This window comes from Drosophila sechellia, chromosome X, assembly GCF_004382195.2.
Source record: "Drosophila sechellia strain sech25 chromosome X, ASM438219v1, whole genome shotgun sequence".
In the NCBI taxonomy this organism is placed as follows: Eukaryota; Metazoa; Arthropoda; class Insecta; order Diptera; family Drosophilidae; genus Drosophila; species Drosophila sechellia.
The window spans coordinates 21,445,507-21,469,818 of NC_045954.1; the positions used below are offsets into that span (position 1 = coordinate 21,445,507).

The following is a 24,312-nucleotide window of genomic DNA, read 5'->3' on the forward strand; positions in this document are numbered from 1 at the left end:
GCATTCCTGTTTCAGAATGGGTGCTACATTTTTTTGTCTTTCTGCCCAGACATTCCTACCAAGCTATTGGCTGGTGGACTCATTGCAATTCAGACTGAAGCCGGGAAAGCTACCTTCGCTACCTACGGTTGGTCAGATAGGTCCACAGCAGTCCATATAGGCGGCCAAGATACTTCTGGTCTTTGGGGTGTACTTCCATATTGATCCTCCACTTCGACCAGTTTATTAAGACTGGAATTCAAAGCCAAATAACTAATAGTATTGAGTCCCCCAAATTTATGATATATAGCTCAAAATTTCGGGCTTTCTTACTTATTTATTTATGAATATGGGACTATAGGCAATCTGAGAACTAGGAGCATTACGATGTAAGACCTTTCGCCTAAGAATATGTTTAATGTGCATCCGAAAACAAATAAGTAAAGGATTATTGAGTTGTAAATATTTGTTCATGTGTAAACATCTGGTTTCGTAGATTACCAACAGATGGCGCTGTTTGCCGCAAGATGGGCAGTATTTTCCTGCTGTCTTACACATGATTGTCGGCTACTCGGTTTTTTTTCATCATACGGTCACACGGCGCACATGGTGTGCGGTAACAATTTTTTTTGCCGGCAAAGAAATGTAAATTAAGCAATGATTCGGACGATTTCAATCCGTTGGCTGCTGCAGCGCCTGGGGGACAACCGGCACTCCCCCTGGCTGGTGGCCAGGTCAAGGAGCTTCTTTGTCCGCACTCTGAGCACCACCAATCAGGTCAAGGGCGAAACGGAGGAGCTCTCGCAGGCGGAGCTGTTGCGCGAGTTTGCCCACATGCCGGTGCAGCGCATTCGGAACTTCAGCATCATTGCGCATGTCGATCACGGCAAGAGCACACTGGCTGACCGGCTGCTGGAGCTCACCGGAGCCATTGCGCGGAATGGCGGGCAGCACCAGGTGCTGGATAACCTGCAGGTGGAGCGGGAGCGTGGGATCACGGTCAAGGCCCAGACCGCATCGATCTTCCACCGTCACAAGGGCCAGCTCTATCTGCTGAACCTCATTGACACTCCTGGTCACGTGGATTTTTCCAATGAAGTGTGTATCATGTCAAAAGTCAGCTAATTCTTCTGCTAATCATTTGCCCATTACCCAGGTTTCCCGATCTCTGGCTGCCTGCGACGGCGTGGTGCTCCTGGTGGACGCATGCCATGGCGTCCAGGCTCAAACCGTGGCCAACTATCACCTAGCCAAGCAGCGCCAGCTGGCAGTGGTTCCCGTGCTCAACAAGATAGACATCAAGCACGCAAACCCTGATCAGGTTTGCCAGGATCTAAAGTTGCTGTTTGGCATAGATCCGGATGAAGTGCTGCGCGTGTCCGCCAAGCTGGGGACCGGCGTATCTAAAGTCTTAGAAAGGGTTATAGAAACCGTGCCGCCGCCACAAGTTTCACGGGACAGCGACTTTCGGGCCCTAATCTTCGACAGCTGGTTCGACAAGTACCGCGGAGCCCTTAATCTAATTTATGTGCTGAATGGCAAGCTAGAGCAGAATCAGGACATTCAGTCGCTGGCCACAAAGAAGGTGTATCCCGTCAAGAGCATCTCTGTGTTGAGACCAGCCGAGTGTCCCGTTCCGGATGTATCCGCTGGTCAAGTGGGCTTGATTGCTTGCAATATGCGCAACAGCAAGGAGTCCATTGTGGGCGATACCATTCACCTGAAGAACCAAGCAGTCGCCGCCGCAGGAAGCTATCGACCGCAACAGCCGCTTGTTTTTGCTGGAGTTTTTCCCGCCGATCAGTCAAAACATGTCGCCCTGCGCAGCGCCATCGACAAAATGGTACTCAATGACTCAGCGGTCACGGTAAAAGTGGATTCCAGCCCGGCTTTGGGACAAGGCTGGCGTTTGGGCTTCCTGGGACTTCTGCACATGGAGGTCTTCTGTCAGCGCCTGGAGCAGGAGCATGGCGCTGAGCCCATAATCACCGCGCCATCCGTCACATATCGTTTGGTCTTGAGTAACCCAAAGATGATCAAGCAACAGGGTCGCGATACCATGGACATTTCCAATGCAGCCCTCTTCCCGGAACCGCATTCCATCAAGGAGTACTATGAGCCCTTGGTTTTGGGCACAATCATCACGCCCACGGAGTATGTTGGCCAGGTGATCAGCCTGTGTGTGGAGCGTCGGGGATTGCAGCAAAGTTCAGTGAACATCGACGAGACCCGTGTGCTAATGAAGTACGTCTTGCCGTTAAGCGAGATCATTCTGGACTTCCACGACCGCCTCAAGTCGTTGAGTTCTGGCTACGCTAGTTTCAGCTACGAGGACTACGGCTATCATCCATCTAACTTGGTTCGTTTGGACATCCATCTGAACGGCAAGCCCGTGGAGGAGCTGTGCCGCATTGTTCATGCCTCCAAGGCCACGGGCGTGGCTCGGCAGATGGTTCTCAAGCTGCGGGATCTTATTCCCAAGCAGATGGTACAGATCGCCATCCAGGCGTGCGTGGGCAGCAAGGTGCTCGCGCGCGAGACCATCAAGGCCTATCGCAAGGATGTGACAGCCAAGCTCTATGGTGGGGATGTCACCCGACGGATGAAGCTGCTCAAGCAGCAGGCCGAGGGCAAGAAGAAGATGCGCATGTTCGCCAACATCCGCGTGCCCCACGAGACCTTCATCAATGTGCTCAAGCGGTAGGATCAATCCCGACCAGAACATCACTTCTCAAAGCTATTTGTGGCCAATTTAGGTGAGTGATTGTTGCCATTTCAAAAACGGACACCTAATATTTTTTTTGGGTCTCTCCAACCGATACTTTATTAAACAACAAACAATATTGCGATGTTCGTTTCCCTAATTTAAATGCAAATATTTGCCAAAGCCCTAAATATTTAGTATCGTTTAAAAAATACTTTAGGGTGCGGCTGTCGCTTATCATTATGTACCCTTCACCCGCCCCCATTTTCCTCTCCAGTTTCCGCGGTTTGTGCGATACGTCTTATCATTGTTTGGCTCTTGGCCGCAAATAGAATAATTATTCCGTCTTATGATAACGTACTCGCGGAATTGGGCGCGGTTGTGGAACGCCCCTTTTTCAAAGTTCATTAACATTAGCACTAAACTAAAACTAGCACAAAGCAAACTAAGAGGTAGCACAGTGCGAATGGGGCGAGCATTTTTAATTTGTTATCGCAGCCAATCGATATTAATTCTTAATTATTTTTATAAATAAATGGTCTCGTAGATTCGTTTAAAAGTATGTTGCAGGTAAAAGATCTTGATCAAAATCCGCCTGTCCGTATGAACGTCCTGATCTCTGAAACTATAGGAGACTTGGGATTGAACATGCGCATGTTTAGTTTAGTTTCAAATGTGGAGGAAATTTGATTCAAGTTAATTAGAGGGCATTGAACAGAGTAAAGAAATCTCTAAAGAACTTCCTTGTATGTATGTACATGTGTATGTACGTCCGTTCTCCGTTCTCCGTTCTCTTCTTTTTCTTAGTAACCAGTCTACTTTAACTATTAATAACTTTTCACAAAATCGTGTTCGAAAGCATCATAAAAATTTTTGTAGTTTCGTTAAAATTAATAAAAACTATATTTATAGATTTCTGCATCATTATTATTAGTAATACACACTACGCACTGAGAAAAAAAAATGTATATATTTTCATAGGGGAAAGGGTATTTGGGGTTTCCAATAGGGCTTTCCTTCTTTTATTTTGGCCTTGACCATATTGTTGTTTATGGGCCGCCCGCAGAAGGAAAACCACAGGGAAGAAGAGGCGGAGACAGTCGGACACAAAAATCGAATTTCCCTGACCCTGAAAACTGCCACCAAGCAACATGCAACCATACTCACAGACGACAGTGACAAGGAAAGAGAGAGAGGAGAGCTAGATATAGTGCATAACGGTATAGCCAGCCACCCCAAAATCATACGTAAATACAGGTCACCCCCAAAATGGTGAACCAGTCAAAATATATTTCAATTTTAAGGTCTTCAATTTTAAACTCAGTACTTCTGCTTCAATGATACTCATTATTATATAAAAGATATTAAATTTAATTAATTTTAACATTTCTGAAAATTAAATAATGTAACATTTTTGGAACACAGTTTATTGTTCGCAACAGCTCAAAAGTTACAACCTATAAGCAAACACTTAGTAGGTCAGCCGTTGGTTCACTGTACCGAGTGCGGATGGTAGTTGGCGGACTGAGTGTGTGAGATAGATAGCCAGTTTCAGTTTGTTGGGTCGCTTGTGTCGCTCTCACAGCCAAAAAATGAGAGAAGAGTGAACTGAAGTGAACCTCCAAACCTGAACCGTTGGGCGGAGGGTGTTGAATTGCAGGGGGTGGCGGTGGGTGGCTTGTTGTTTTGCCGTTCATTTCGCTCTGCATGTGTGTGTGACCTTGAAAAACAATAACATTGTTGTTGCCTCTGGCTTGGGCAAAAATGCAAATTGCAAACAAACCGAATCGGCAACCGTTCGAGCAAAACTGTTAAATGCGGTTATGCAATAAAAAAAAACAGCTTCGTGTATTTCCATATGTATGTACATATACATAATCTATATAGAATACGCACACACTCACTAATAGTGCAATTTGTGGATCAACTAGTTGCAAAAAAAATACGTGAAGATTAATAGAATAATTCACGCAGACTAAGAACAGGAACTTTTGTTATTTGCTATTTCTAATTTCTAACCATTTCTAGTGCATCTTTATTTGACTTATATTTTTTAAAAATATTTTTATAGTTTTGTACTTCCAATTCAGGGTATTGCAATTTCATTTATTTAGTACAATTAATTACTTTAATGTCTTATACATGCCGAATTTTTTTTAGAAAGTTTTTAAAAATTTTTCCAAAATCTCTACAATGTCTAGTCTCATGTGATTCTTCAAATCCCCTTTCAAAAAATGAACTGCTCTCTGTGCGATTTTCTCCGTAACAACAAGAACAAAGCCAAAACAGCTGAGCGAGTGCAGCAGGTGCAACAGAGAGGGCTGCAGTATTCCGTCCCACTCGTCAAACGGTTACTTTGTTATTGTTTTTGGAGAGAGGCCACTAAGTGTGTATGTGTGAATACGGATGAGTTGCGGATATGGGGAGCTCACATACACTCACACGTACAGAGGGGCGCCTGCAGAAAGAAAAAGTAAAATAAAATACATTTCGCCTCAGTGTTGTTGTTGCTGCTGAGCGCAATTAAACGTCAGCAGCGACGACACGCACAGTGGGGCCAATTGGTGGCTCGATTCGATTTCGCTGTCAATTTTATATCAGTAAAAAATAAACTCGACTATTCAAAGTCACAGTAACTTTCGCACTTTATTTTAATGAGTTTATAATTATTTATTTAAACACTCAGTGCATTCCTATTTTAAAAAAGTTAGAACTCCAAACAAATTTGCACAGTTTGAAAAAAATTTAGCGATCGGGGCCACAGTGCGAGTTGACGTCTCCACATCGTCGTCTTTGCTGCCGACGTCGCTGCCTCTGGCCGCCGCACAAAAACACAAAAACAGAAAATACAGTCAGTTTTCATTCTCATTTGACATCATCAACATTGAAATTTAATTTAACGAGAGCAGTCTTCGGTTCGAGGCAATAATATTATTCAAGTAAAGCGCGATTTAAACAAACTTTTATTTACGACTAGGCAATAAAAAGCACTTTTCATTTAGCAATATTGTTTTATGCGAAAATACCGTAAAAAATAAGCGACGCGCACAAAATAACAAACGTCATCAGCTGTTCTTTGTTGGTGTGTGTGTGTGATTGTGTGAGCTTTATATACGGGCGAACTCAATGTGCTTGTGTGCGTGCTGCTTTGTATATTTGTTTTTATTTTACTATTTTTTTTTTATTGAGTTGAAATAATTGCATTTCAGAGGCTGTTGAATACATAACCTAAAAAACTAGAACTAAACGTTTGAAGGTTATGAACAGACCCGTTCCTCCCCCACTATCCACCGCCGACCGCTCCCTTTAAAACTTGGCCTTGACCGTGTGCATCTGTGTGTGTGAGAGTGAACGAGATGGATAGAGATGGCCAACGGTAACCAACAGCTGACAACTGCACTTTACTTTGCCAGGTGGCAACGTTGCTACCGCGATCCTCTTCCCTCTCTTTCCATCCAAAAATGTCCACATACAAAACAAAGGCAGTGCGTTGCTCGCACAAACAAAAAAGTAGAATAACGAAGAAAAACAAGAACAAAACAGCAACAACAATTATTTTAGTCAAGTTCAAAGCGAACTTTGCGAAAAAGAGAAAAGCCAACGCACTTCTCGAGCGCTCTCCCGCTCGCACACACGCACACACATACAAGCGAATGCTCAGCTGTACACGTAGCCTGTTTGCGTTTTTTTGTTTTCGTTTTTCCATTTCTTTATTTGTGTGTTTAGTTTGTCACATAATTGTGCAATAGCAGTACAAAAAACAAGTATTTATCGGTATTTAAAACTATTATTACATTTTGCAGGCAGTATTGGAAATAATATGTATCTTGTGCACAAAAAGCACTGATAATGTTCGTTGTTATTAAAGAAAGTGGGTGCATTTTAGTGTATTTCAATACTACCTTTTTTGTCAACAAAACTCAAACTTTTAAACTTTTCCAATTGGAAAGGAGCATGTGACATACGCATTTATAAGGTTCGTAATCATATTAGGCTCATCAAATTGACCATAATATTAAAATTTTTCCCGTTGTTAACCTTCACAAGCAGTGTTGTAAAGTTTTGAAAGTCAATAAGTAACTTTTTTTGAGTGCTTAGCTGTTGCTTTGTTTATTTATTTTGCAAACATTTTTATCCTTATGTTTTCATAGACTGTGATATTTTTTGCATTGCTTGTATATATGAGTATGGATTAGCGTGAATTTCATAATAATGAAAAAAATAAGGGTTTGTTTGTGTGCGATGAGTATTTATTTTTGTTTAACGAAGTTTTGCTTGAGAAAAAAAGAGAAAGAGCTAACCGAACAGGCGCCACAGCACGCACAAACACACACGCACAGCTGATCTATCTTGCTCTCGCTCTGGAAATTTGTAAACAACTCAATATCGCAAAAACCAGAGCTGCCAATTAGTTTTTTATTTTCCAGACACACTGGCAGCGCCATTTTCTTGCATTTGTGAAACTCACCCACTAAAAAGCACTAACATTTTTCCATAATTGCAGCGTAATATGTTCGAGGATCGGGACTAGACAAGTAGGTGGAAAACGAAAGCTAAGAACATGATCAACGGCCTGAGCGTTGGCGGTGGTCAGCAGGTGGCGCAGGTGACGCCAACAGGTGCTGCAATTAAATTGCACTTTGCCTACAACAACAACAGCAACATCAGTAGCAGCAGCAACATCAGCGACAACAACTACAGTGGCCTTAAAACAGCGGAGACGAAAATGAGGAACAACAAGAACTACACAGGCAGAGCGCTGAAAATAGTTGAGAAGATACCGGGAGCAAGTGGAGTAATCGCCGCAACGAGCGGCAACCAAGGAGCAAAAAGCCTTGTGGGATATTCTCCGGCAGCGGCATCTTACGTATCAGGCTTGTCCAGGGACATTTTGATATCCAGAGAACTTTCCCAAAGATCAGGAGACTTCCTGACAGCTGCTGCAAAGATGGTATCCCAAATGGGAGCAAGCGAACTCCGCTGGTTGCCCATACCCAGGACCAAAGACAAACCATCGAGCGCAGGAGGTGCAGAAGCTAAAACATCAGTCAGAGAACGCGAATCACACGGATCGAGTGGTAAAGCTGCCAAAAGTGCCTTAGGTGACCCCCAGCCACAGCGCACCGAAGACCAAGAAAATGCCTTTCGGCGCATCGAGGATGTGCACAACTATGCTAAGTTGCAGGACTGCAGCAGCGACACCGACGACGAGGACGACGAAGAAGAAGATCTCGATGAAGAGGAGGATGATGAGGAGGAGCCGGAAATCCAAGTGCAGTTGCCTGTGCAGCAGGAGGTCACGCGCATTCGTCGCGATGCCGCCGAAGAGCATGTGGACGTGGACGTGGTCACAGTGCCGCAGCAGGAGCAGGATCAGGATAGCCATCAAGTAGAACAGCGACAGCTTCAGCAGGATCAGACAGCGGATAACACACGGCCGGAGCATCATGCCCGCCGCCCCATGAATGCCTTCCTCATATTCTGCAAGAGACATCGCGGTATCGTCAAGGAGCGTTACAGAACTTTGGAGAACCGGTGGGTTTTTTTGCCAGCTGCACCCATTTAGGTTCCGGAAAGATAACTCACTCGCTGCTTTCCTATTTTAGTGCCATTACGAAGATACTGGGCGACTGGTGGGCCGCTCTCGACGAACAGGAGAAACACTGCTTCACGGATCTCGCACAGCAGGTTAGGATCATACCATAGTTACCCGCGCAAATACTTCCCTTCTGTTGAACATGCCTGTTGGGCTTTGAGTTCTATAATATTAACGAGCGAAATAATTTTCCTTTGCAGAACAAGGACGCCTTCTTCAATGCTAATCCAAACTTCAAGTGGTACAAACTGCCAGCTCCGCCGCTGCGAACACTGGCTACTCGTCCCAGCAACGCGGCTGCTGGCTTGCTCATCCCCAGTGAAGATCAGCCACAGCAGCAGGTGCCGACTTCGCTGCAAGTGCAGTGGGCAGAGCGAGGGGAGATGCCCCGTGCTATGCTGCGCCCCAACTACTTTAAACTGGCAGACGAAACGCAGATGGGCGAGCTAAGCTCCCTACTGCAAGTTCAAGTACAAGAGAAGGACTTCGCTCTACAGCAGGTGCTCAGCGAGACCAGCCAGTTTCTATCTGCCCATATGCCAGCTGGCAATACAAATGGGAATGGCAATAAGCGCTCCTTGCAGGACAACAACTCGAGCAACTCCAGCGAGGAGGAGGCGGCCAGTGGTAGCCCGCAAAACAAGAAAGTCAAGTCATCACGCTCCTGCAAGGGCAAGATTTACCAGGAATTGGTCAACTCCGGTCAATTGGCGGCCATAGCTAAGAAGAGCAAAGCTCGCTTGCCGCCGGCAGGCAGCATGGGTGGAAACTTTGTGGACATCCCCTTGGATGCGGGCCCCAATACACCGCCCGTTTCGCCACCGGAACGCCAGGGTAGCAGTCCGGATTCCATGCAAAAACATATGAGAAGCGTTTCCGAGTCAAGCAGCAGTGGTTTCTTCGATCTCGAGGAGAAAATCAAAGAGCTGCCAGCCCTCAGCTTGGACGCTTACCTGCAGCGCAAACGTAGCACCAAAAAGAAGAAGAAGTTTAGCGGCACCAAGAAACAGAGGAATTCGAACAGCACAAGCGGTGCATCAGCAGCTTCAAATGTGGCAGCAGCAGATGCTGCGGCAAAAGGAGCTGTCCCATTATCTAGCGAGCAACACGTGAGGATCAAGCAGCAGCAACTGCAGGCTGTGGGAAGCCAGCGACGAAAGGCGCGCAAAGAAAGTATCACCCGGCGCGATGTTAGTGCCATTGAACAGGAGGTGGCCTCAATTCTGCCCCTGACCATTAATGGCAGCTACTACTTCAACCAGAGCGGTGCTCCCAAGGCGGTGAATGCCTCTGTAACCTCGTCGTCGGCCTCGCCACCGCTGTCTTCGAACTCCTCGTCGTCATCCTCCTCGCTCTCCTCGCAGACGGCCTTCGACGTGACCTCCTCTACCTCAGATCTACTCATTCTGGCCGAAGTGGCCGCCAACCGCACTGAGCTGACCAAGTCCAACTAGCGCCTGCAACACCACTAACATCAGCAGCACCACTGGCTGTCCAGCATTACCACCAAATAGTTAGCCCAAATCAAAATAGCGAACTGCAAGATTGTCATACTTGGGGAAGATATATTCACATATGTATATCCTATTGTAATAATTTGAAATTATGTTTAGACATTTAAACTATTTCCTGTTTACCTTATTATATAGTTTTTAAGAAAGCAAAAGAGCATGGCCTTAACAGTTATTCATATCATTCATTACGTCAGAGCTGAGGAATAATACTTTATATTCTATTTACATACATATATAGGTTTCACACGATTTTCGGGCAATGTTGCACATATATCCGAAATATTCAGTTCTAATCCGCACAACTGTGCATTAATATTTGTTTTAATCGCATCATTGTTTTAATCGCATCAATCGAAAACTTTAAACTGAATTGTTCGCCTTTATGATAGTCTTGCGGTCAAGTTAAGCACCCATTTTCGATACTTACGATGCTTGAAGCTATTTGCTGGTGGTGCCCAATGGAGATGGAAAAACAGACATTCGTTGATCTACAATTTAGTCAATAATATTATGTAATAACAGAAAAGCAAGCCAGCCGAAGAGAATGCGAGAAGAGAGTAGCGGCGATAGCGAATTATGTATTGTTTGTTATGACGGCGGTAGGAGGAGACCCGAGTCAGTTTCACACGCATATATCTATATATTTGGTATTTAAATAACTTGTTCTGTTTTTTTCTTGTTAAGTTTCTCCTTTTTCGGGCCGCGTTCGTCAAGCAGCAAAATCAACAGCAGCGAACGCTCATTAAATGTTAATTATTATTATTTCTAATATGTAGTCGTAACTTATTGATATATTTGTCAAAACGCAAACAATTTGCAAACAAAAATATATTCATTTTAAAATGGAAACTTGGAATTTTCATTTAAAGAGCCAATATTGCAATACTTAACTATGGAACGCGAGAAAGTAATTAATACACACATATATATGCGGTAATAACTTAGCATCTATGTACGCAAACATTGTGTATATTAAAATATAGTCCTTGCAGTTTATTTTACGTTAACATGATTTCCTTGATGCCATATATGTTTCTTTACTTTAAGAGGTAAAAGGAAGCTATTCCGACCCAGTAAGGTATTTTGTTAATGTCACAAACCAAATCGCTTTGTTTTTAATACAAATTCCGTGTATTCTTATAGATCGCATCAGTTTAAAAGATATTAAACGAAGCAATATGTTGGAAATTTGAAGCCGAAAAATCGCTTAAAATAAACCCAAAGGACATTTTTGTGATCGAAAAGTTCAACTTTACCAGAAGGTGCAATCAACGACTTAAAGTTTGATAAACAACATTTATTAACTTACACATTGACTCACTTAGATGTACAACTATGTTCAAAAAAAAAAAAAAAACAGTGCTTGGGACCTGCGAGTTTAAGATAAAAAATCCTATTATTTACAGTTTTAATGGTCAAAATTTTTTTATAGTATCATTAGGTATTAAATTTCAAACAATTTAACAAATGTTTCACTTTTATTTCTTCAATAGTTTCGAAAATATAGATTAAAACAACATAATAGGCAGAAATTCTGGTGTTCTAAAATAGCAGTGCTATGAAAAAATAGTAACAAAATTCAACTTGACTTAGAACTAACTTAGTTTTTCTTTTTAATGTGCTAATTAGGGTCTAATACTTGATTGAATAGCCTTTGTTAGCCAGCACAGCCTTACACGCGGAAGTGAGTCCACCAGGTCCTGGCAACGTTTGGGGGGAATTTTTGCCCTTGCATCCTGCACAACTTGTCAAATCTGAGCCTTACATTGTTTAATGTCCCCCCATAAGTTTTCAATCGGGTTCAAACCGGAAGATGGTGCGGACCACGGCATTACATATATTCTTGTTTCTTAGCCCATTTGCTTGTGTGTTTCGGATCATTATCCTGTTGGAATGTCCATTTTAAGGGCATATTCCATTCACCATATGACAGTAAGACATCACTAAGTATATTTACATATGCGTTTGGGTCTGTAATACCATAAATCATATGTTATGGACTCATACCATTGTAAAAATCAAGCCCATACCAGGATTTTGGGTTCACCATGATTGAAAGTCTTGAGTGGGTGTTTTGGGTGGCACTCGATATTTGGAGGTCGTTGGATTCACTGTAGTGAACAAGTTCCACCAAATAGCAGTATTTTTGACCCATCAGTCCAAGGGATATTACGCCATTTGGAGACTGGCCAGTTTTGGTAGGTTTTAGCGAAGCTTAACCTTGCATTAATATGCCTTGGGCTAAGTAAAGGAACCAGTAGTCGTCTCCGAATTGTAACGTCGCTGATTCCCAAGTTCAGCTCCGACTTTATGTTCCTAGAGGATGCAAAGGGATTGACTTTGCTATGTCTGTGGATTTACGTATGGCACTACGGCTTTCGGGCTTCCATTCATATTTAATGGCATCGGATACCATTTTGGCAGAACATTCAAGGGTTTTTTGAATGTCATATGATTTTCCTTCCTTTCTTAGCTTAAGAATTAACATTCTTTTCTCCTGGGAGCAGTGCCACTAAAATATAATTTTTTTATATTTTTTAATTCATTGCCCTTTTACGAATTAACTCTTTTAGAAAACTCTTTTAGAAAATATTTATAATTTCGGGACTTTACGTTGGACAAAACCAGACACTGCTATTCTTATGAATAGCCTAAAAGTTGTGAATTTGCTCAAGAATGTAAATAAAAAGAGGATAATACGAAAAACTAACGGGTTTTTATTTTTTTGTCCTATCTAAACATACTATTTTACCAAAATAAGTGGAATAAAAGGTGAATTCCGAAAAGGGACATGGAAAAAAACCTTTGTGTTTCTTAGTTTCCCCCGCACTGCTATTTTTATGAACACAGCTGTATATTGGAATACATTAGAATACGTATTACGGTTTTCAAATTTTTGAGTGATGTTAGCTGTAGGGGAGATGGAGCCATCCTAGTCGCCTGGAGCGACACCGACGTATTTTTAATGGGCACCCTAAGTTGGGTGGGTGCGCTTGGTCACAACATCTACGGCCGCTTATTGGAAATTCATGCTATTGTTTACTTTTTTGTTCGTTTGCTTGTTAGAGATCACTGGTGTGTAGAGTTGTGAGACGGCGATAGTTATCGATATTTATATTATATTTATAATGCGAGCTGAAAGTAACAAATAGAAAATAGTTCGGATACTCAATTTTGTAACTAACAATAACTCAATATTTTCTAAAATGCTTTCGTTCGCACAATGCAAAAGGAAATATTTGGCTTACGATTAGAAACATTTAGAAAACTTATATTCATTTGATGGCCTCATATTTGACATAAATAGTGTGCTTAAAATCGAGCAATCTGTTTAATACTCTTTTGATCGTGGACTTACAGCCAGTATTCTTTACACAGAGAAACATTTTTCAAATTTTCAAGCGTATATTTCGTACCGATACATTTTTCCAATGATCTGTGTGTAAAGCGAGGCCAGTGTTGGAAGACGCCGGTTGGCAAGAAAGAGACAGGGAGAGAATAGAAGGAATGGTTCGTTTTTGTTGGGTGTCGGTCCATTGGGAGTCCATTGATAAGATAAGAGCACCAAAGATTCCCCGCCAACCGCCAGGGGCGTAGATAAGCGTACCGATTTTAATTGGGTAATAAGTGGGGACAAGATGGCGATTAATTTTCGATCGGGTTTCTTTTTTTCGCTCACGTGCAGCGCAAACAGCTGCTGGGGGTGGCCCATTCCCTTTCTGCCCCTCACCAACTGCTTCAACCATTTCTCTTAAGCTTTTTGGACGAGCTTTCGCCGTGTTGGCCTTAATTTCGCTTCATGTGTTTCAGTTTATTCGCGAATTCAGACCCTTGCGCGTGCTCACGCTCTGTGCTGCAGCAGCAAAAACCAAAACCCTCGAAAAGAACAACATTGACTCGAAAAAACCGAAAAATAATTATAATTGTACTTGTACTGTGTGTCTTTTGTGAGGTGAGCAAATGCGCTGACAGAAACGGGAACTTTTCTACTTTTCTCGCAGGCTGCTGTGAGAAGTTTGTCAAACACGAGTTTTTTCGGAAAAATTATTTGGCGATTGTACAAAATTTCATTGTTTACCCTTTTTCTTGTTTTTGGGTTGTTGCTGGTAATGTATCGTAGTTTGTTTTTTTGAAGTGAGAAAACAACCGTTAAAGCAAAATTTATATCGAGCCAACCCGCAAAACAGGGGAAAAAGTTAAAGAGCCAAAGAAATTTTGCAGTGTACATGTGAGTGTCTGTGTTGTATTCGTATCATAAAAGGATCTCTAAAAAGCGAGGTAGAGAGCAGTAAGCAGTGTTATATAATAGGTACAATTCGCCGCATAGCAACAAAAAAAAAAAAAATGAAAAAAAAAACAAGAAACCATTCAGATGAATTCGCAATTTGAGAACACCAGCTCCCTGTGCCCCTTTAACTAAGGCGGCCAGAGCGAGACAAAACTTGATATAGGCCATAATGAAGTGTAATGAAATCTGTACAATGAAACCCGCCAAGTTTTTTCGATTGATGATTGCAGCCTCTCGTCTGGCGATTATTTAGCGGGCAGCTAATTAATAAATAAAATGAAAAAGGGAAAGGGGGTTAATGGGTGGAAATGGGTGAGAACGAAAATGGGGGAGAATCAAGGAGAGCCGCAATTAACACCAATTAGTGTGCGCTTTCGGCGCATTTCAATTAAATCAAAACAAATGCCAAATCAAAATCTAAATCACAATCAAAGGGGCTCATATGCCTGTGACGTCACACAGTCGCAGTTACAATTACGGTACAATCTCGGTTACATTTACAGTTACATAAACGGGAGCGAAGCGGCGAAAAGGATTTTCTCGCCCTCGGGTCCTTCCTGGTTTCGCTTCGTTGAATTCGCCGTCAATCGCCTAACAACTCGCCCCATTTTCACGCGTCTTCGTCGCATTTGGTTTCGTGCTTTTGCGGCGTATACAACGCTCAAAGCGTAATAGAATAAATAATAAGAACGAAGTAAGAAGAAAACCCAAAAGACACATAATAGCGAAAGATAGATTTCTGGCCAGAAATTGAGTTTTTTAATTGAACATTTCGAAGGTGTACTCGCGTACGTGTGATTGTGTTGTTGTGCTGTTTTTTCGGCTTCGCTCTCCCTCCCCGCCTCACGTTTTTCGCATTTGTTGTATAACATTCGGAGCGAGCGAAAGAGGGAGAGCGAAAAGCTCTCCGACAAAATCAGCTGTGATCATTGGCGTTGCCGGGGGGATTGGGGGCCAAAAACACAATTAGGCAAATTGTTGCAAATAATATGTTTAATATGTACTGATTTTAATATTTTTATAAATTCCATTTTATTATGCATTTGTTTATTATTATTATATTTATTAGATATCTGATTACAATTAAATCAGTCTTATATGATTTATTGAAAATCAATGCTTATTTTGAAACAGCCGTAGAAAAATTACGCCACTGTCTTCCCTCAGATTCGTAGTGATTTGTAGTGGTAATAGTGAAATTACCTCTGATTGGCATTGTTTTTTTGCAGCAACAACCGAGATCAGAGTGCGTTTCAATAACCGTCTCAAAAGCCGAAGAGCATAAAGCGTAAATAAACCGCAGAATCCCTTGTAATGGCTCTACTCCGTTCGCTGAGCGCCCAACGAACAGCCATCAGTTTGGTCTACGGCCGTAATAGCAACAAGTCGAGCAATTCCGTGGCCGTCGCCGCCTGCCGGAGTTTCCACCAGCGCGGCAGCAGGAGCACCAGCATCGCCGGAGAAGGAGCAGCATCGGAGTCCACGAGAGGAGTCAGTGGAGCGCGCTTCTTGCACAGCGGCGAACGGCCGTTGCAGGCCTCCACTCTGGTCCAACCGGAGCTGGTCTCCAGCGAGTCGTTGAAGCGATCGATGAAGCAGCAGTCGTCCCAGGAGAAGAACCCCTCGCCCGCTGGCTCGCCGCAGAGGGATCCCCTGGACGTGAGCTTCAATGATCCGATTGCCGCCTTCAAGAGCAAGACCACAGGAGAGCTGATACGCGCCTATCTCGTCTACATGATATGTTCCAGCGAGAAGCTGGTCGAGCACAACATGACGGTGAGTTAACCGGCGTCCCGCGCTCCTCGTCTGCCGAGTCCTGCGACCTTTGACCCTTGTATTGGTCTAAAGCATCGACTAGCTGAGCATCCCTCTCTGTTTCTGGTTCTTTTTGCTGAGAAATCTGGGGCTCTGTTAGTACTTAACCCCTGCTGAATGCTTTCTTAATATTACAATTAAGTAACTACCTACAGATTGTGGCCGATTTCGAAACCATTTGTTCCAACTATCGAAGTGTCCGCTGACTCTTCGCCTCTTCTGTACTCTTCTGCTGCCTTCAACTTATAATAATTCATTCATTTAGTTTAAATACATACTTCCTTTAAAAAGTACATGGTACATGGAAGAGTAAACAAAAAGTTATGAACAGCTAAGGCTATTGAATCCATGCTAATGGTAAAGTTGTGTAAAAATGAACGCAGATGAATATTTAATTTTTTTGTTTGTTTTCTTCTTTTTATTCATTCATTTGCCTTATTCATGAATTTGTTCGATCCTGCCATTCGCTTGAGTCCGATTTTCCGGGCAACCGAAGCCCGTGTCAGGTGACTGGCTGCCTTCCTTCCGATTTTCCGCTCTGCTTCCGCTTTTCAATTCAGCCGACCCGCAGCGGGTTTTCGCCTGCTCTCCTCCTCGTGTTGATGAATTCCTGGCTAATTGCTTGTTGCATTTGTTGCCACTTTCTGGCAGGTGCTGCAGTCGCACAGAAGATTGAATGAGTGCCTGATTGACGGCAGGAAAAAGGGAAACTTTGGCATGCAAATTGCCGATGCGATGGCGACCTTGCCCTGTCCGCTGTTTGCTCTTAACTCGTGCGTATTTACTCAGCGAGACGTATGGATTGTGTGGACTGTGAGGGACTGCATAGTATAGGTCGGTATATAGTCAGGCCCCCGAATGAGCGCCAATCGGAATCGTTGGAAAACCCCTCGCATTTCCCTCATTCTCTCTAGCGTGCTTCTATTTAATTACGTCGGCGATCGTTTGATTGCTTATCGATTACTCAAAGTGCCCTGCGTCGCCAAGACGGTTACTTATTTATCATTTTTCCGCCCCGCTCGATGCAATTTGCATATGTGGGTATATGGGTGGCTAAATGGACGTCACAGGGAATGTGCGCACAGCTCTCTGGGACCGTAGCCATCGCATCACATGTGGCATTAGTCTGGCATCGACTTTGCCCACATATCTCAGCCATTCGTGATGCACTAGAAAAAAATTGGTAAGCCATTCCTTTACCAGACTCGGCAATCTATTAAAAAAACATCGTTTGCACAATCGATTTTGAGCGTTCTAGCATTCAATTAGTTATACTTTTGGTACTATATATAGTAAGAACATTCTCAAGAACTGTTGCTCACAGTTCAATAACACAATTGAGGTCTCATATTCGGTTGAATTTATCAGAGTGTACTCATTTTTCGACATTTCTATTTACAGTAGCGCGTCGATTGCTTTTGGGGACCGAGAGGTGTGGGTCTCGTGATATGTGAGAATAGGTTGGGTATTCATGGGTAAAAAACATGGTGGAGAGTGGGATACTGTGGCCGGTGGCAGGTGCCAGGTGACCGGGGGTGGTGTTGGCTTTGGGCAGCTTTTTCTTGGGGCCAGAGCTCAACGGCAAACACCTGTCCTCGGTTTCGAATTGTCTGCCAAAGAAAAGCAAAACATGCCATACCCAAAAAACAAATATAATGCGAAACGAGAATTTGTTTTATGTAACCAGTTTTGGTGATGGTGTATTTATATTGTCGGCAGTGTGTTCTTTCGCCAACTTTGTACTCAATTAATTACTTTAGTGTTCTCGACAAAAACCGGTTCCCCCAGACGGAGAATGCTCTTTTCTTTCCCCACCTGTCACTTCTCAGAATCCCATTCATCTGATGGATCCCGCATCAAGCAAAGCACACACGTGCAAGGGAATCATTTATCAGAGGCCAATGCTCTTGTGTTTTCCACCTTGTAAGGAATGGGTTGCGCGGAAACCGGAAACTGGGTGATTCCCAAATTAGACGATCTCTTTCTGTCCTTATCGCCAGGTTTTATTAAGTGCAGTTTAACATTTTTTCGTTTTTCACAAAGCTTGATAATGCATTGCGAGGTTATTTAAATAAATAAATAATCCCCAAGGGATAGTGTTGTCTCTAGTCGCATAATCCTTGCATTAATAAATTTGGATAAGAGTCTGCACAATTATTGCGTTATTTTTTGGCTTTTCAGGAAGTGTTTATTTCTGGATCCGCGGCGGATCGTCTTTCCTTGGGCACTAGGCTCATGTTGGAAAGGTGATGTTTATGTGCGTATTTAGCTGACAATCGTTTAAATGACATGCAGCCTCTGAAGAGTAATACACATTGACGCCTCCGCACTTTTTGTCGCATTTTTCCACGCTGTTTTGTTGGACTTTGGCAAAGATTTTGGCCTTGACTCCGTTCACGTTTTTTATTTTGCCACTTGGCCAAGTTCCAAATGATTTATGTGCGATCCAGGCGCTGAAAAATTGAAAGAACCCGGGCGAGGGAGGGATCTCAGCTAGATTCGATGGTTATTAGTTGTATTTTGCAAAAACTCTTTGTCCTTGATACATATATCAACTTTGTATTGCCTAAAACGGAAAATTAAAACTATCTCGAATTCAATTTTTGACGCCGCAAACAACATGACAAAATACCGAAAAACACCAATAAATCGACTCACAAAAACGTACAAACTTACTATGTATGCCGCATAAAACCGATCAAAACAAACGAAAATTTCGCAGCTTATGAAATGGTCAAAGAACGTATTGGGTCAACGGTTATTTACAGCATTGATGAAGGCGACCTTCTATGGCCACTTTGTCGCCGGCGAGGATCAGATCAAGATCATACCCACACTGGAAAGGTAATTGCCCACCACGACACTCCCACTCACTTATCGCCTTTTTCTTTTCTTTTCTTTTCTTGTTTTTTTCCGTTTCCATATCGCTTTCTGCCGCCCTATGGTTTTGTGTTTACTTCATGTTATTATTTTGGCCGCGAATCGGGCTGTGAAACGGTTATGCGAAACCCGCTTAAATGCCCACACTTGTATTGTAATGGAATCCCTGACAAACACATTTACCGATAATAATCGAACGAACTCCGATAACGCCGATAAGCAGCTGATGAAACTGGCGCGCAACCTGCTCGGCCAAAAGCTCTTCGTCCTGCTAATGAAGTCCAGCTTCTACGGACACTTTGTGGCCGGCGAGAATCGTCACACGATCGTGCCCGCCCTAGAGAGGTTAACCCCCTCCCCCTACCCCACAGCACCCCATGCATCCCAATATATATATATCCGATACTACATGTGCATATAAATGGTTTCAGCCGAAGTAATAGCACTCGAAAACACGATGGCGTGCTTTTCAAATACTGGTTTAATTCAATGCTATCCGAGTAGCAGATTGAGTAGTTAATAATGACCAATTTGAGTGAATAATTCAGAAAGCTTGGGTGCTATTATTACCACCATCCATGTATATGCCACACATTTTCCCACTAATGTTCTAAAACTATGTCCAAGCTAAGCGAGCATAAAGCTCTCACTAATAGGAGTCACAAGTCCTGGGCATGTACCAGCATGAAAGATCTACTCGAACATTCAGATGCGAATCGCCAATCCGAATTTGATCCCCCTTAACGAAAGAACTTTAAATTTTCTCAACCGCTAACCAAGCCATACTCAAAATTCTTTTATTTAACTAATATTTAGTGGTTTTCCTTGGCTTGTTGAAAACGGGAGCTAATGTATTTTGTGCACTTACAGGCTAAGATCCTTTGGCGTTAAGCCGATTCTCGATTATTCCGTTGAGGAGGATATCACCCAGGAGGAGGCCGAGAAACGTGAAGTTGAGTAAGTTCCTGATATGCTGAGGCTAGGCCTTCTACTAAGTAGTGGGAAAACATCCTATAATATTGTATAATCAATGCCTGATGTTCATTATCATAGTTGTTCAGTTACTCTTATATTCATTCTGATTCATTCCCTTTCAGATCTTCCGTCTCCAGTGCAGGCGACAAAAAGGAGGAGGGCAGCATGCCGCAGTACCATGTGGACAAGTCCTTTGCGGATCGGCGCTACAAGGTCAGCAGTGCTCGCACCTACTTCTACTTGAACGAGGCCACCTGCGAGCGGAACATGGAGATCTTCATCAAGTGTCTGGAGGCTGTTTCGGGTATGTTCTTGGCCAGTTTTACTCGCTGGTTCCCGATAGCCTACTCCAGCATGCAAGTTCCTTGAGTTCCATCTCACCATTCCCGACTTCCTCTGTACAAATGTTTCAATTTAGAACGTGCAAAGCAAACGCATCCATTGCTAAACGTTAAGCATGCAATTTCATTTTGTTTTTATTTTGTTTTTAGTGTACTGAACGAAAGTCATGACATATCGAGCTCTGAGCTTTTCTTTATGCAATCAGATGAACTTTTTTCAAGTCAAATCTTTATGCCTAACTTTACTTTAATCAGAACATGACTTCCTACAAAATGAAACCACAACTAGAATGTTGTATAAAACAACTTGCTCACTTTTGTACAACTCGATATGTCACTACATATGACTAATATGACCGCTCTAGGTGAGAACATGCCCCAGATCTGTGTAGTTCCCCGTCCTGCATTCAATGCTTTGGGGTTTCAGGCTATTTCCTGCTAGGCTTTCTTCTATTCTCTATCTTTCACATTCTCGATCTCTATCCCTAAAATAAGTTGAAATTGAATATTAATAAATTCTCTTTTCTGCCCCGCAAATATCCCCAAAATGGCATCAACCCATCGATTATCGAATAACCCCCACATAACTCAAAAACCCACAATCAATTTGAATTCGTTGCGAATGCTAATATGAACAGATGATGATCGCAAGGCGCCCCGGGCAGTGGCCACGGGTAAGCCGAGAAATTAACGAACACACAGCCCGAAATGCCAACAAGTAACTCTGAAAACTATCCAACAAGTAGCCGAAATACCCGGAAGAGTAACCATTGATGGCCAAATCCGTATTTCGACAGAACAAAGAAAACTAGTTTGACTTTCTAGCCATTTCGTGTGCGTTTTCAGTTGGTTGCTGTTATGCAATGTCGTAGCTTTTGTCGTTGCTTCGTATCTCTGTGTCTTCAGCTCAATCCGTACTCGTATCCGTAGCTCTAGACGCTTTTATGTGCCGTAGTTGGACATATGTGCTATATATCTGTAGAATCCGCTTTACAACTTTCGCCTCTGCCATCGCATTGCATTCACCGATTGCTCTGCTCTTTTTCCAAATGCTTTTCATTTCCAACAACCAACCATCGATTGATCCGTATATCGACCTGCAGGCGCCACCTTCGGAACTGGCATCACCGCCATTAAACTCACCGCCCTGGGCCGTCCACAATTGCTGGTAAGTTCGCACAAAGTAATCCCCTTGAGAACCACATAATTGAGTAGCTTTATTTGGGGAAACACAGGGGTTAATAGGTGTTAATAAATGGGAAAGGAACACAGTTAATTGACGCTAATAGATACATAGTAAAGGCCACTGATTCGTAAATGTATCACTTTCACTATGATTGTAAAATCATAACTCTTAAAATGTTACCTTACTAGAGAAGCATTGTAAATCGAAATACGCTCTTTATCATACGCTTTTGTTTATCAACTGATGAACTCTGATGACCTCGATCCTCCTTTGCAGCTGCAACTGTCCGAGGTAATTATGCGCACACGCAAGTACATGGAGGATATGGTGGGCGGTCAGGGCAATGTGCTGACTCACCACAAGACCATCAAGGATCTCGAAAAGTATTACGCCACGCTGGGCGACAACAAGGACGTGAAGGAGTTCCTGAACAATGTAACTTCCGATAAGGAGGGGTGAGTCCGTTTCAATTGTCAAACCTCTTACCGATCTGACTTTATATGCTCGTCTACCTCATCTAGAATTTTGCATTTGTTCCCCTGGTCGGGCATCGTTGACGAGGACTCGCAGCTGAGCGACACGTTCCGCGTTCCCGATCCCCAAACCGGACAGATGCGTCGACTGATCTCACAAATACCGCCCAAGGAGGAGGAGATGTTCAGGAACATGATCCGTCGTCTCAACACGATTGTAAAGGTAAATGATTTTGGCATTCTAGCTGTGAAATCGTACTAATATGGTATTCCCAAACCTCAGGCTGCTGCGGACTTGGATGTTCGCATCATGGTGGATGCGGAGCAGACTTACTTCCAGCCGGCCATATCCCGCATCACCCTTGAAATGATGCGCAAGTACAACAAGGACAAGGCCATTGTCTTTAATACGTACCAGTGCTATCTGCGCGAGACGTTCCGCGAGGTGAACACCGATCTGGAGCAGGCCAAGCGTCAGAACTTCTACTTTGGCGCCAAGCTGGTGCGCGGTGCCTATATGGACCAGGAGCGGGACCGTGCCAAGTCGCTCGGCTACCCGGATCCGGTAAATCCCACGTTCGAGGCCACCACGGAAATGTATCACAAGACGTTGTCCGAGTGCTTGCGACGCATTAAGGTGGGAATTTCTGGACTTCGGTTATCAGTGATTATCAATAAAGCAAGTATTTCTTAATAACCCCAGCTGATGAAGGACTGTGATGACGATGCCAGGAAGATTGGCATTATGGTGGCCTCGCACAACGAAGACACCGTGCGATTTGCCATCCAGCAGATGAAGGAGATCGGCATCTCACCGGAGGACAAGGTGATCTGCTTCGGCCAACTGCTGGGCATGTGCGACTACATTACCTTTCCACTGGGTCTGTTTCCATAGCCTACCCCTTCCACTTGTCTTCCATGTGTATATAATATGTGTTCTCTCACACCTACAGGTCAAGCGGGCTACTCGGCGTACAAGTACATACCATATGGCCCAGTCGAAGAGGTGCTGCCCTACTTGTCTCGTCGTGCCCAGGAGAACAAGGGTGTGCTCAAGAAGATCAAGAAGGAAAAACGCCTGCTGCTCTCCGAGATTCGGCGTCGTCTGATGCGTGGTCAGTTGTTCTACAAGCCCAAGGGCAATTACGTGCCCATCTAAGCTGGCCTGGATGGATGGAATCACTCTCACCCACACACCTCCCTGAGGCGGCAAATCGGTTGCCAATTATATCCGCCTGAGGATATCGCCAGGAAATCGATCGCTTCGGACCTATTTTAATGATTTTTTTTTGTCGTTCTTATATTACTCTAACAAAATTTCGGTATATCTACAGTATATACATATATAAAAACTTGTGTCCAATGTCCTATAAAAGAGCGACAATGTTCAACTCATTGTGTCGTCCTGCGAATCCGCAGGACCTTCTTCGCCCACAAACAACTTCAATTAGAGACGGTAGCACTGAGCGGTGGTAATTTTTGATGAAAATATGTATATTTTTACGTCATGTTGCAACAATAATCTAAACGAGTTCTGTATGTGTGTTACAAAGAAAAAAAATAGAAAAAAAACCAACTGAAAAACGTCAAAAACGTAAGAAAGCGAATGTGGGACTTCCACAACGAGGATTTTGAAAAAGGGGATTGAATTAAAGCGAACATTTTTTAGCATCGTAACAAATAAAGCATAAAACGTATGGTATATACATATTATATACAATATAATGAGAGCAAACGTTTATAGAGATATATCTACATAGATACATTTATGTGTATGGCTGCATTTTAGTCTAGATTCATTAACTTCGTGATTGTGCCTGTTCCTCAGTATCAGTTTATCAGTTGTTAGTTGTCCATTCTTCATTTGCAATGTGATTTCATGTTCGTTTCCCCTAAGTTATACCATAAACTATATATTTATATAGAGCAATGGCAGCGAGAGAGGGAGTGTGCAGAGCATTTGTTCCTCCAGCTCGTGGCCATCCCATCTAAAATAGTCAAATAACACTGTTCATAGGAACCTGGGATAACCAACCGCGCATACCTATACATAAACCTAGCGAGTTTTATTACGATTATGCTAAATTAACTTAAATGTGTACGTTTAATTTAGCACTTAACGGAGCGATATTATAAAAGTCATTACTATGATAGTCGATGGATAAGAGCCCGCTACAAAAACTCTCCCCCTATTTTCAATACCTTTCAATATCCATATCTGTTTTCGCGTTTCGATTTCTCAGACGACAACAACAGATATAGACAGTCAGACTTGGCCATATACTAAGGCACGCAGATCGAACCGACTAGTTTTTCATTATTAAACTCATGATTATTATTGTATTGCATAAACGCTATAAATAAATGAATAAATAATTGTATGAATGTTAACTATTTCAATGACAATAATAAAATGTTAAAAACGAATACGCATGCATCGCTTAAATTTCGCCCCTAATGGTGATCTATTGTTCCTGGGACTCTCGGTATAATGACCTTAAATGGTATCCAGCTGCTGGATAATCGTCGCTGTGAGCTACGGCACACTACTGGCACTTTGG

General features: G+C 43.0%; 3 protein-coding genes across 7 annotated transcripts; all 3 read left to right on the plus strand.

Moving 5' to 3' along the window:
• The first annotated feature begins 504 nt into the window (after positions 1-504).
• On the plus strand, positions 505-2,704 carry LOC6615230 (translation factor waclaw, mitochondrial). The gene is given in 3 exon segments (XM_002039600.2): positions 505-599; positions 602-1,077; positions 1,136-2,704. Coding segments are annotated over 3 exon segments (2,088 nt in total). The 5' UTR covers positions 505-535; the 3' UTR covers positions 2,684-2,704.
• Positions 2,705-5,538: 2,834 nt separating this feature from the next.
• Positions 5,539-10,642, plus strand: LOC6615231. Its single transcript, XM_032726753.1, has 4 exons — positions 5,539-5,622; positions 7,188-8,218; positions 8,290-8,371; positions 8,480-10,642. Exons 2-4 carry the CDS (start codon positions 7,245-7,247, stop codon positions 9,731-9,733), a joined length of 2,310 nt encoding a protein of 769 aa, XP_032582644.1. The 5' UTR covers positions 5,539-5,622; positions 7,188-7,244; the 3' UTR covers positions 9,734-10,642.
• Positions 10,643-13,610: 2,968 nt separating this feature from the next.
• On the plus strand, positions 13,611-24,178 carry LOC6615233 (proline dehydrogenase 1, mitochondrial). Of its 5 annotated transcripts, none has more exons than XM_002039603.2 (12): positions 13,611-13,745; positions 15,311-15,857; positions 19,000-19,121; positions 19,647-19,733; positions 19,874-20,055; positions 20,731-20,766; positions 21,196-21,260; positions 21,555-21,733; positions 21,800-21,974; positions 22,035-22,388; positions 22,455-22,632; positions 22,705-24,178. In XM_002039603.2, the coding sequence occupies exons 2-12, from the start codon at positions 15,396-15,398 to the stop codon at positions 22,908-22,910; spliced, it is 2,046 nt and encodes a 681-aa protein (XP_002039639.2). In that variant the 5' UTR covers positions 13,611-13,745; positions 15,311-15,395; the 3' UTR covers positions 22,911-24,178. The 5 variants fall into 5 exon arrangements, with proteins under 5 accessions (XP_002039639.2, XP_032580104.1, XP_032580108.1 ...); XM_032724213.1 differs by lacking the exon at positions 19,000-19,121 and adding an exon at positions 18,619-18,740 and having other exon boundaries at positions 13,612-13,745; XM_032724214.1 differs by lacking the exons at positions 13,611-13,745; positions 19,000-19,121 and adding exons at positions 14,685-14,775; positions 18,619-18,740.
• Positions 24,179-24,312: the final 134 nt, after the last annotated feature.

Coding starts and splice junctions, on each gene's coding strand:
- LOC6615231 (XM_032726753.1), top strand. CDS start 7,245: ATGATCAACGGCCTGAGCGTTGGCGGTGGTCAGCAGGTGGCGCAGGTG. Junction 8,219..8,289: donor TACAGAACTTTGGAGAACCG/GTGGGTTTTTTT, acceptor TTCCTATTTTAG/TGCCATTACGAAGATACTGG. Junction 8,372..8,479: donor TCACGGATCTCGCACAGCAG/GTTAGGATCATA, acceptor TTTCCTTTGCAG/AACAAGGACGCCTTCTTCAA.
- LOC6615233 (XM_002039603.2), top strand. CDS start 15,396: ATGGCTCTACTCCGTTCGCTGAGCGCCCAACGAACAGCCATCAGTTTG. Junction 19,122..19,646: donor ATCGTGCCCGCCCTAGAGAG/GTTAACCCCCTC, acceptor GTGCACTTACAG/GCTAAGATCCTTTGGCGTTA. Junction 22,389..22,454: donor AGTGCTTGCGACGCATTAAG/GTGGGAATTTCT, acceptor TAATAACCCCAG/CTGATGAAGGACTGTGATGA.